The 12275-nt window shown below is 35.6% G+C and overlaps 1 protein-coding gene across 1 annotated transcript in view; it reads left to right on the forward strand.

Moving 5' to 3' along the window:
- GPSM2 (G protein signaling modulator 2) overlaps positions 1-12275 on the forward strand; it is a 44737-nt gene that overhangs the window by 14407 nt on the left and 18055 nt on the right. Inside the window, exons 3-10 of the mRNA XM_058538671.1 lie at positions 4013-4234; positions 4624-4759; positions 5121-5263; positions 6140-6263; positions 6407-6522; positions 9545-9700; positions 10913-11021; positions 11913-12042. Coding sequence (XP_058394654.1) covers positions 4013-4234; positions 4624-4759; positions 5121-5263; positions 6140-6263; positions 6407-6522; positions 9545-9700; positions 10913-11021; positions 11913-12042 — 1136 coding nt within the window. The remainder of the gene's footprint in view (positions 1-4012; positions 4235-4623; positions 4760-5120; positions 5264-6139; positions 6264-6406; positions 6523-9544; positions 9701-10912; positions 11022-11912; positions 12043-12275) is intronic.

Raw genomic sequence — 12275 nt, forward strand, 5'->3', positions numbered from 1 at the left:
AAAATTAAGGAGGTAAAAAAAACAGTGTAGAAGAAAAGTAAAAATAATAAAATATAAAAATTAAAAGAAATTGAAATGACATGAGTTTGTGCAGAAAATGAGCAATTACAGCTATAATGTTCAATCTGTTAGGAAAAATGAAAATATTTCAATCAAAGATAGTAGTACTTAGTTTTTTATAGTTATTAGATATGTGCTTTCTTTGCTTATATAACTAGATAGGCCATTAGGAAGAATAAAAGAAAACTTTGTGTTTTAATGGAGAGGTATTTTCCTGGTTTGTCTTCTGCTCTGGGTATGTTCTTTGTTTTCAACCCAACTGGTAAACAAATGAAGTAATTCTATTCTCTCATAGAGATAGAGAGGATATGAAATTACTTTCTCTGTTACTATTTAATGATCTTCTGAAAAATTTATAAACTAAGACTGCCTTCACTATTTTGCAATTAGATATATTTGATTGAGGTGTTGGAGATTTTGCCACATTATTGATTTCTTTTCTAATAAAATATACCAAAGTCATAATATAGCTCAGAATTAATCATAAACTAGAGAGTTTTGGACTTTATTTTGGGCATTAGTTACTGAAATAACTTTTCTAAGGCAGTTTCTCCTAGAGGGCATTCTCACTCCATGGACTTCAAGGACGGCTGGGTAGCCAGCAGGGTTCTAGTTTGCTATCACTGTTTCTAATGAGAATCACATAAAATGCCTTTTTAAAAATTTGTAGACACCATTCAGTCTATGGCTAAATTTTGTCAGATGCAACATCATTTGGATTGATGTTTCTAGTATAATGTTGTATAAATTTAAATCCAGAAGGTTGAATATTTGTGGTTATTTATTTGAAGAAGGCACTTCTCTGTTTTATATGGATATGGGCAAACACTGTTGCAAACTTCCAATTTTTACACGTCTGACATAGGAAGAGCCAGTTCTGCTTATCCCTGATTTCCTGGTCAGCAACCTAATGGGCTTGATGTTGCTGCTGTGTGTGACTATTTCTCTACCTCTCTCTCAGTGAAATCATGTGCCATCATTAGTATTCATTGTACGGTGGCATGTAAATTTTTTTTTTTTTAAGAAGAACAGGGATTTTATTTTATTTTATTTGATTGAGGAAGATTGGCCCTACACTAACATCTGTTGCCAATCTTCCTCTTTTTCTTTTTTCTCCCCAAAGCCTCAGTACATAGTTGTGTATCATAGTTGTAGAGTTGTAGCTCTTCTGTGTGGGACACCGCCTCAGCATGGCTTGATGAGCATGAGTGGGTCCATGCCCAGATCCGAACCAGGGGAACCCCAGGCCACCCAAGCAGAACACACGAACTTAACCGCTACGCCACTGGGCCAGCCACACGTGTAATTTTTTTAACCAATACTCTATTGATGGACATTTAAATTGTTTGTTGTTTTTTGCTGCTATGAACATCGTTTTACATCTATCTTTTTGAATTTGTGTACATATAACTTTAAGATCAGTTCTTAGCAAGTGAAATTGCTCAGTATATAATTTTTTACATAATTGGAATCATACTTAAATTAAAAAATTTTAATAGAAAAAGTAATGTATTTTATATGTAAGACTATTTTTTTCCCGTTTTTTCCCTATCATAATTCTTAGAATCTCAGTGGTTTCAGTAATTAGACAAATAAAGACAACTAGTTCAGGTACCTCATCTAGCAAAAGAACCCTTTAATAAAAAGACATTTTTACATATTGATCTTTTGCTGACTCATTTCTCTTCAAACACAGAATACACCAGTAACCTCATAAAACCTTAAACAAAGATAATCTTTTTCTTTTATGAAATCTCATTTTCAAAAATATAGTTCTAAAGGGAAGTTTTCATTTGTGAAAGACAAAAACAGGATTTATTATTTGAAATGACATATAAAGAAAAATAAATATAGCAATTTAAGGTTTCTGATTTAACCGATTTATTTTTCCATGTACTTTAGATCTTCCCTCCTATATCTAATTGACTTGATCTGATGTTGAAGCAAAATGTTAAATAGAGGTTTACTTGCATTATTTTGCCTAGATCCATAAAGTACGGGTGAAATCACTAGTCCAACTGTGAACAAACGTTAGCATTTAGCTAACTCACTTGAATTATAAAAAAAGATACCGAGATACAAAACTTGAAAAATTACCTATCAGAGATGACTACACAAATCTGCTTTCTTCTGAACCAGAAGTCTGCTCTGAACCTTTATAATTGGCTCTGTTAATCTTAGTCCAGACTTTTCTTTTAGCTTTGTCAGATTTATTTTCCACTGTTACAATTACATTTTAATTTATGGCTCTAAAGAATCTTGAAGTTTTATAGGCTAAAAGACAGCACCTGAAGAAACATGTTAATTGACCTGCTACTAGAAATATACAAGTATACTCATATTTGAATGAATTTAGGGTGAGTGGTGGTTTAATTCACATTTCCAGTTAAAGCAGTGGTACTCAGCCCTGGCTTGTTCATTGGAATAATGTGGGGCTTTTAAAAACTACTGATGATGGGCCGGCCCCGTGGCTTAGCGGTTAAGTGCGCGCGCTCCGCTGCTGGCGGCCCAGATTCGGATCCCAGGCGCACACCGACACACCACTTCTCCGGCCGTGCTGTGGCCGCATCCCACATACAGCAACTAGAAGGATGTGCAGCTATGACGTACAACTACCTACTGGGGCTTTGGGGGAAAAAAATAAATAAATAAATAAAATTAAAAAATAAATAAAATAAAATAAAAGGTATGTTAAAATAAATAAATAAATAAATAAAATAAAAAATAAAACTACTGATGGCCAGACCTCACACCCAGAGAGGGGGACCCAACATTGAGAGTTTTAAAGAGTGCTCCATAGGAATTCTGCTTTTGTGCAGCCAGGATTAAGAACCACTGCTCTGTTAGAGTTGCTCAAAGCCAATTCTAATAAGGAATAATTTAGTGCTGCTCCGGAAATCAAATGATTGATGAGCCAAATGAGAGTTTTCCAATGGGTGATATGTATACCATGGGTGGTACCTAAGGTAATTTTACTCTCTTTTTGATTTTAATAGATATTTGTCTTAATGTGCATTAGGAAATAAAAATAAGTATCACATCAAACTCACAGTTTCGCAGATACTGCTTTAGATGAAGCTAGAGTTTTTTTTAATAACTGTGCCAATTTAAAGGAAATTTGCCAAATTATAGAAACACATTTAAGTGAATGATTAGGTAGTACATAGACTTGGCAGAAATCACGAAAATGTTGAAGAAACACAATGGCACCTTTGAGGATGGGCACCTACTAAAAGTCAGGATTAAAACCTGAAGTATCAGTGGTAGACTTTGAGAATTGGAATTTCTGCACATCTTTAAGTCATTACTTTCTAAAGTAAAGTTTCTTGACACTTAGTTCTCTTATGGAAGTGTGCCTTGTAGATCAAGATATTTTGCTCCTCTGTTTTTCTAAGGTACAGGTGATCGTGTGGGGGTAAGAAAAGGAAGGAGTGTGTGTGTGTGTGTGTATGAGTGTGTGAGACAGAGAAGGAGAGATGGATGGTAGGAGGGGTTGATGGACAGGTAAGTAGACCACCTGGATACCTGGATAGAGAAGAGTATTATTATAGGACTTCATCTTCCCCAGGCACCCCTGTTCTCCCCAAACTCTCAGAAAGTCCATAAGTCTGCCACAACTCAGAACAGTGTAGGAAACACTACTTTAAGTTCTCTCATTGGTAAAGTGGGTTGCTCTCGGTAGGCCAATTAAAATGGGCTCCATATAGATATATTTAGCTATCCTATATAAAAGACCTCTGAGGCTCAGAGACACTTTAATAGGCAAATTAGGTCTTGCTATAAATAATAGTTTACTGTTTTATCAATGATGTGTGTATACTTCAATTATAGACGCAGCTGTTCTGAGCCAGAGTAGCCACAGTCCACATTTAAATTATATTACTTGAAGTTAAAAACACTGTGATGCAGTTGTAATGTAATGTTGTAATGTCTGTCTTGTATAATTTTATAGAATGGAAGCTTCTTGTCTAGAACTTGCCTTGGAAGGGGAACGTCTATGTAAATTAGGAGACTGCCGTGCTGGTGTGTCCTTCTTTGAAGCTGCAGTTCAAGTTGGAACTGAAGACCTAAAAACACTGAGTGCTATTTACAGCCAGCTGGGCAATGCTTATTTTTATTTGCATGATTATGCCAAAGCATTAGAATACCATCATCATGATTTAACTCTTGCAAGGTAATTAAGTTTTTTAATACTCTTTCTTCCTAAATTAACTGTCACTTTAAAAAATATTTTCATTCAGTTAAATTAAAAATATTTTCATTCAGTTAAAAAAACTACATTTAGTGAGTTCTAATTCAATAGCATTACATTTTAAAACTAATATTTAGGCTGAACACAGAGTTGAATTAAATGAATGAATAGTAGTGAAATGATCCTAGAGTTTAATTAAATGAATAAAACATTAATTAAATCTAAATACAGAAATGGTAGTTTTAAATTTTTATTTAAAGGAGGTTTCAAGGCTAATGGGTCTTTCTTACCTTAAGCGTGTCCGTTGTCCTCTAGGGAAAAATGTGCTCTGGCTGCTTCTTTTTAACACCATTTGCTTTTCTCTTTTTCAGGACTATTGGAGACCAGTTGGGGGAAGCCAAAGCTAGTGGTAATCTGGGGAACACCTTAAAGGTCCTTGGGAATTTTGATGAAGCTGTAGTTTGTTGTCAGCGACACCTGGACATTTCCAGAGAGCTTAATGACAAGGTAATAAGGAAATGTTATATAGTAGGCCAACTGTTTTCATTGAAATTGCTTTATGTTTTAATTCTATTTCATTATTCTGTAGTTTATCTAAAAGTTAATGCCAAAAAAGAAAATATTCATAGAAAAATAGAAGAAAAAGAGAAACATCATAAAAATATTAAAATAGAGGAAAAAAAGGAAATAGTGGGAGGCCCTTCTTTCATTAAGTAATCATTCGTCCGGTTCTGTATGGATGGCCAATGCAAACATTTCCCTCTTTTGACCATAATATCAAGGATATTACAAATAAATATATGTGATAAATATTATAATACCTGTCCTCTGATTTTACAATGTAAACTCTGCTGTTATCTTCATTTAGGTGGGAGAAGCAAGAGCACTTTACAATCTTGGAAATGTGTATCACGCCAAAGGGAAAAGTTTTGGCTGCCCTGGTCCTCAGGATGTAGGAGAATTTCCAGAAGAAGTGAGAAACGCTCTGCAGGCAGCTGTGGATTATTATGAGTGAGTAGCAGTGATGCAGTCATGTGGCCCACCTAAGCTGGGGATCTACTATACATTCTGTATCTGGTACTAAGTTTTTAAGTTTGGCAAAGGTTTTAAAGTTATGGACTAGTAACTAAAACTAAATCATCAAATCGTTGCCAGAATGTTGTATTATTGTATTAGTGGTAATTCCTTCCCCAGGAAAGCTTTCATTTAAACTGCAGACCAGTGCCACTTAGTGGCAAAAGAAAGAAATATCAATGGTTAGTCTAAGTTATTTGGAGTAAATTTAGTCTTTTATCAATAGAATTTCATAGAACTTCTTAGCTATAGGGGTTCCAAGATTAGCTGTGTCCTTGACCCTGGGCAGAAACCTACCTGAATGGTTCAGTCAGGTGTTCCCAGCTATTTCCTATAATCACCCTCCATCATGGATGTATTTTTAAAATGTGGCACATTATGGCTGAAAGCTTATTTAACTTTCTTTTGTGTGTGTGAGGAAGATCAGCCCTGAGCTAACATCCATGCTAATCCTCCTCTTTGTGCTGAGGAAGACCGGCTCTGAGCTAACGTCTATTGCCAATCCTCCTCCTTTTTTTTCCCCCGAAGCCCCAGTAGATAGTTGTATGTCATAGCTGCACATCCTTCTAGTTGCTGTATGTGGGACGTGGCCTCAGCATGGCTGGAGAAGTGGTGCGTCGGTGTGCACCCGGGATCCGAACCCGGGCCGCCAGTAGCGGAGCGCACGCACTTAACCGCCAAGCCGCGGGGCCGGCCCTTATTTAACTTTTTTTTCTGGTCAAAAGAGTTAGATTTGTAAATCAAATCAATTTTGTTCTTATCAATAAATTTTTTTCTCAAACTTATTTTTTCACAACTGTTTGTATCTCTTAGGGAAAACCTATCACTAGTGACTGCTCTGGGTGACCGAGCAGCCCAAGGACGTGCCTTTGGAAATCTTGGAAACACACATTACCTCCTTGGCAACTTCAGGGATGCTGTTATAGCTCATGAGCAGGTACAGTGCAGGTCATTTCCCCATCAGTGGTTTGAACAGTGAGTAGATTATTCTTTAGTTTTTATTATAGCTGTATCTAATTAAAATTTTCTGTTTCTTTAGTTTTTATTATAGCTGTATCTAATTAAAATTTTCTGTTTCAGCGTCTCCTTATTGCAAAAGAATTTGGAGATAAAGCAGCTGAAAGAAGAGCATATAGCAACCTTGGAAATGCATATATATTTCTTGGAGAATTTGAAACTGCCTCTGAATACTACAAGTTAGTTTAATATTTCTATAGATAAATGTAAAATGAGTAGTTATGTAATCTTATTAAATCATAGGCTTTGGGTTTTTTATTTTATTTATTTATTTTATTTATTTATTTTTTGTGAGGACATCAGCCCTGTGCTAACATCTGCCAATCCTCCTCTTTTTTTTCTTTTGCTGAGGAAGACTGGTCCTGGGCTAACATCCGTGCCCATCTTCCTCCACTTTATATGGGACGCCGCCACAGCATGGCTTACCAAGCAGTGCATCGGTGCGTGCCCGGGATCTGACCTGGCGAACCCCAGGCCGCTGCAGCAGAGCGTGCGCACTTAACCACTTGCGCCACCACGCTGGCCCCAGGCTTTGGGTTTAAACCCTGATTTTTGCTGCATACTAGCAGCAGGATCTTGGGCTTCTACACCTCGGTTTCCTCATCTTTATCAGAAGATATCAATACCTTGCTTTTGGGATTGTTGTGAGGAATGAATGAAAGAATATATTAAGCACTTACTTAGCACATACCAGGCACATAGTGCTCAATAAATATTGTTGTACCTAAGATTTAATAGCAGCACTATGACCCCTTTATATTTTTATTAGTTTTTATCTTTAAAACAAATTGTTTTTAAATGAAATTCTAAACTTTTAAACTTGTTTAGCATGTGTGGTGTGTATATTTATATGCTTTTTTCCACCTAATTATGGGTTTGCAGGTAGGCCACAAGAAAGCCTGGTAACAAAAATATGCTGTAGTTTCCACCAGTGATCACTGAATTTTTTTCCCCACCATCGCACCCTCCTATTAATAAGTTCTCTTCCCACCCTCTCTGCCCGTCTTGGATCCTCACTGTAAACTGAGGCCTCATTCATTTACCTGAGGAGTTGGCAATCCCAGCTTCTTCTGTGGCAGGGTCTTTTTAACCTATGAGTAGACTTGAAACGTAGATGATAGCAAAGTTTAGACTGCTTCAGGTTGCCTGGTCTGTGCTTTCTAGATTGTTTGGAGTTTTCCCTAATTAGTGGGGATTGAAGGCCATACAGACCTTAGTTAGAAGCCAGTTTGACTGAACCAAAGACACAGTGATTTATTTGTATTTTATTGTTAAAGAATCCAATGTGAGAAAGTTCTGGATAGTTTGTCATCTGAAAAAAAAAGGTAAAATTGCTTTAAGTCCATCTAAAAAACCAGAATGTTATCCCACCCTACTTTAAACATTGACTAATGGTTAGTATTTGTTGGTTGATTAGTTTAGATATGAAATATCCTCCCAAATAAAATACATTATATAATTTATATTATGTATTTATATTAATATAAAATAAATATATTTTATATATTATATATTATATAATTTATATTACATATTATATATTTTGATTTTAAATATAAAAGTTTCTTATATTTTAAAGCCAAGAGACATAGAAAAATCTTAGTTAATAAATGATGTACCTGTATGAAATACTGAAAAATTCTATAATAAAGTGGATGGTGGCTATTTGACTAAAAAAGCATGAGTATAAAGTAATGAAACTTAACCCCTGCCCCCCATAAGCAGTCTAGAACTCAGAGCTTGACACATATTCCAAAAATATTGGTTAAAAATATTTTTAGAACTCTCCTTTGGAGTTGTTTTCAGGGCCACACAAGAAGACTGTCAACATCATAGATCTATATCCTTCAAGATAGAAAGCAGTAGTTTGGTAAACCCACTTTAATAATTGAATGTGGTTCCAGAAAGACTTCTGACCATTTACAGTTAACTGTACCTTCAAAAAATAATGGTGTGCCAGAAAGGATCATGCCACAGGATCTGAAGGCAATTCCAAAAATCTTCCAAAAATGTTTGAGAGGACAGGCAAGATTAGAATAAGTGTGTAGCCTCCCAGGGTGGCAGCTTTGAAGGTATCATCATTAAATATATAATTTCAGGTTTGTTTAAAAAAAATATCACATTATCATATATTTATTTTTCATATAGTTATAAATGATATGAAGTATTTATACAATTTGGCAGAAGTTTGTGGAAAGAGTTATTTAAATTATTGGATCCAAAAGCATCTGTAGGTTTAAGTGCTGATAATAACAAAACAATATTAACGTTTATTAGCATCTGTGAGCAAAATGCTATTCTAAGCACTTTATAATTCATTTAATTTTTTTTTTAATTTTATTTATTTTTTCCCCCAAAGCCTCAGTAGATAATTGTACGTCATAGCTGCACATCTTTCTAGTTGCTGTATGTGGGACGCGGCCTCAGCATGGCCAGAGAAGCGGGGCGTCGATGCGCGCCCGGGATCGAACCCGGGCCACCAGCAGCGGAGCGCGCGCACTTAACCACTAAGCCACGGGGCCAGCCCTAATTCATTTAATTTTTATAAAACCCTGTGAAGTATTTTACATATGAAGAAACTAGTGCCTAGAGAGGTTGAGTGACTTGCTCTAATCACAGAGCTAGTAATTGGCAAAGTTGGGATTTGAACCCAGACACTCTAGCTCTGCAGTCCGTGCTCTTAACTGCTACACAACTAGCTTCTCATTGACGATTCCACATGTTTTGGTAGAATTTGGTTAATGTTTAAATGTAGTATTTAATATTTTTCATAAATCAGTGATTAATGGCCTACACATAAGAATTTTAACTATTTTAAATTTTGACAAAACGTAAAGGCAAGAGTATGATTGAAAAGAGGTTATGTGGACAAAAGTCTCTTACTTTAAGTTATTGCCACTACAACAGGGAAAGTTTTTTTAAATGTTAAAAATAACAATGTTAATCTTTAGCGGTAGTTGATCTCCTGTGTCAATACTCCTTTTCTCTGGAGAATTAATAGGACTCTCAACTTCTAAAAGTCTGGATTTGCCTTTTGTGTTTTCAAAGACATCTTTCCATTTTGTCTAAAAGTAATGGAGAAAGTATGGGATATTAGGCTCTAAGACAGATTTACTGTAAAGGCAGGAGGAAAAGTGAGAGTTTTATTTTATTATAGCCAAAACTAAAAATGATCATTACGTAAGAATTAATTTCTTTTAGAAAGACACTACTATTGGCTCGACAGCTTAAAGACAGAGCTGTAGAAGCACAGTCTTGCTACAGTCTTGGAAATACATATACTTTACTTCAGGACTACGAAAAGGCCATTGATTATCATCTGAAGCACTTAGCAATTGCTCAAGAGCTAAATGATAGGTAAGCTATATACCTTTTTACTTTAGTTACAGTAAAATATAATACATTGTTTAATCCCAAGAATTTTTCCGTTAAGTTTCTTATTTGTTTGTTTTTTTTCCTTTGCTTTCTTTTTAATTCCTTTTAAGGAATTTCCTCTGTTTCAGTGACATCCTCCGTATATTATTGTTTGAAGGGCTAGCATGTGTTAGATGATTAGATTCCTTCCATATAGTCTGGAACCAAGATCAGTAACTGGGTCATAAACTCAGTCATTTTCACAGGTCCTGCTGTCTACGTCAGTGTAGGAATTGTGGTGAACTTAGAGATAAGGCCCGATGTAAAGGGGACAGTTGCTACTCAACTCCAGCTGGTTGTTGCCAGGCAGGAATAAGGGTCCATTATGTCCAGATCTTCCTCTTTTTTCAAGAGAAGCTGAAAGTCCTGAGTTTTATGTGATGTCTTCTGATTTTTAAAGTTAATGGCTAATTTTTTTTTAACTGTATGAAAAAATAGCATATCTCTGCAGGCCTTGAGTCTGTGATGTTTGCTTTAGGAAGATAGATTTTTACCTCAGTATGAAGAAGAACTTCTGTATACAATTGTTAAAAATGAAGTATGTGGCCTCAAGAGGTAGTGAGTTCTCTCTCTCTGGGAGGTGTTCAGACATGGACCAAATGATTACCTGGTTGGGCTGTCATAGAAAGAAAATGGGGTAGTTGAACTAGAAGACCTATCCCTGAGATTTTATTATTTTATAAAACATTGCATGTTTTAAAAGGATGTTTTCCATTTTAATACTTGTTTCTGAGTTCAGTATTATGTGGGTATTCTAATATGTCTCTATTATTAAGTTAGTATGTCCTTTTTTTTTGTGAGGAAGATCAGCCCTGAGCTAACATCTGCCAATCCTCCTCTTTTTTTGCTGAGGAAGACTGGCCTTGGGCTAACATGCATGCCCATCCTCCTCCACTTTATATGGGACACGGCCACAGCATGGCTTGCCAAGCGGTGCATCAGTGCACGCCTGAGATCCAAACCCCGGGCTGCTGCAGTGGAGCGCACGCACTTAACCACTGCGCCACCGGGCCAGCTCGATAGTATGTTCTTTATATGAAAGACCAAATAAGTCCAAAGTAGTGTTTATACCTTAATTAACCTGCTAGATAGCTTTTATTCCGCACACAGACTTCCTTTCAGATAACTGCATGTTAGCTTTGAATTATTTTGTAGAATTGGTGAAGGAAGAGCATGTTGGAGCTTAGGAAATGCATACACAGCTCTAGGAAATCATGATCAAGCGATGCATTTTGCTGAAAAGCACTTGGAAATTTCAAGAGAGGTATGAGACTAAAAAATTGCTATCTGTGCTATTGTGATTCACCAATCAGCAGGGAGGAAAGCCCTCTTATTTCTCTAGATTGCTCCTATATTGCTAAGTAATAAATTTAATTATACGTTGTTCTCTTGGCATTAGAACTGCACAAAGCATTTTGAGATATGGATCAGTGGTCTGTTTGCACTGGCCTTGATGTAGGAGGACAGGAAGGTAAGGCTGGGCATGGGAGAATGGAAAGATTGCTAAAATATGCCTCCACCATACCCCATCTCTCCGTGGAAAAGTAGTATGGTATGGAAGGAAAAACATGATTTCTAGAATCAAGGACTAGTTCCTGTTACAGTTCTGCCACTTGCTGCCTATTTGAGCTTGGAATCCTTTTCTGAGCCTCATTTTTCTCATCTGTAAATGGGAATAATAATAATATCTACCTTACAAATCATTGTAAGGATTAGACATAGTGTATATAAAAGTGCCTAGTATAATGTCTAATGCTGGCTTAATAAATAAATGTTAACTATTACTATAGAATGGAAATAAAATATTCTAAGGACATTTTATTCACATGATCCAAGTTAACATGTCACAGAATAACCTACATTATCATTTAATATGATCATAGAGATTAAGAGCAATCTAATATTTAGAGAACTAAAGAATTGATAGAATACAGTTAGCTATCCTATTGCCATACTTTAGAAACTTCCCTTTTCTTTCTTTATTCCTTAAAAGAACTATTAATGAAAAAATCCATTTCATTCATCATCTCATAATTGTATTATAATAACTGTTTTCATTCTCTCTTCCAGTTTTAGGTTCACAACACTTTCAACTAATCTTCACCATTCTTTGTCTTTAAATACTATTCTAAAATATAAATGCTTGTGGTTGTAGGTTGGGGATAGAAGTGGTGAACTAACAGCACGACTGAATCTCTCAGATCTTCAAATGGTTCTTGGTCTGAGTTACAGCACAAATAATTCAATAATGTCTGAAAATATTGAAATTGATAACAGTTTGCATGGTAAGTAATAGGTGTTCAAAACCTACTTTCTTTATCTTCAAGATTTACATTTAAATTACTTAGCACATGTCTACCATATCCAGAGAGAATATATAACATAGGAAACTCAACTTTTTATACCTTTTTGCTTTACCACAGTCCTGTTAATTTATCAATATAGAATATGGTATTTTATAGCTTTTCTCATGAACTTAGGAATGGTAAGGTTATAATTATTTTCTTTTGTAAAAATA

The sequence above is a fragment of the Diceros bicornis genome, chromosome 4 (assembly GCF_020826845.1).
Source record: "Diceros bicornis minor isolate mBicDic1 chromosome 4, mDicBic1.mat.cur, whole genome shotgun sequence".
Taxonomy (NCBI): Eukaryota; Metazoa; Chordata; class Mammalia; order Perissodactyla; family Rhinocerotidae; genus Diceros; species Diceros bicornis.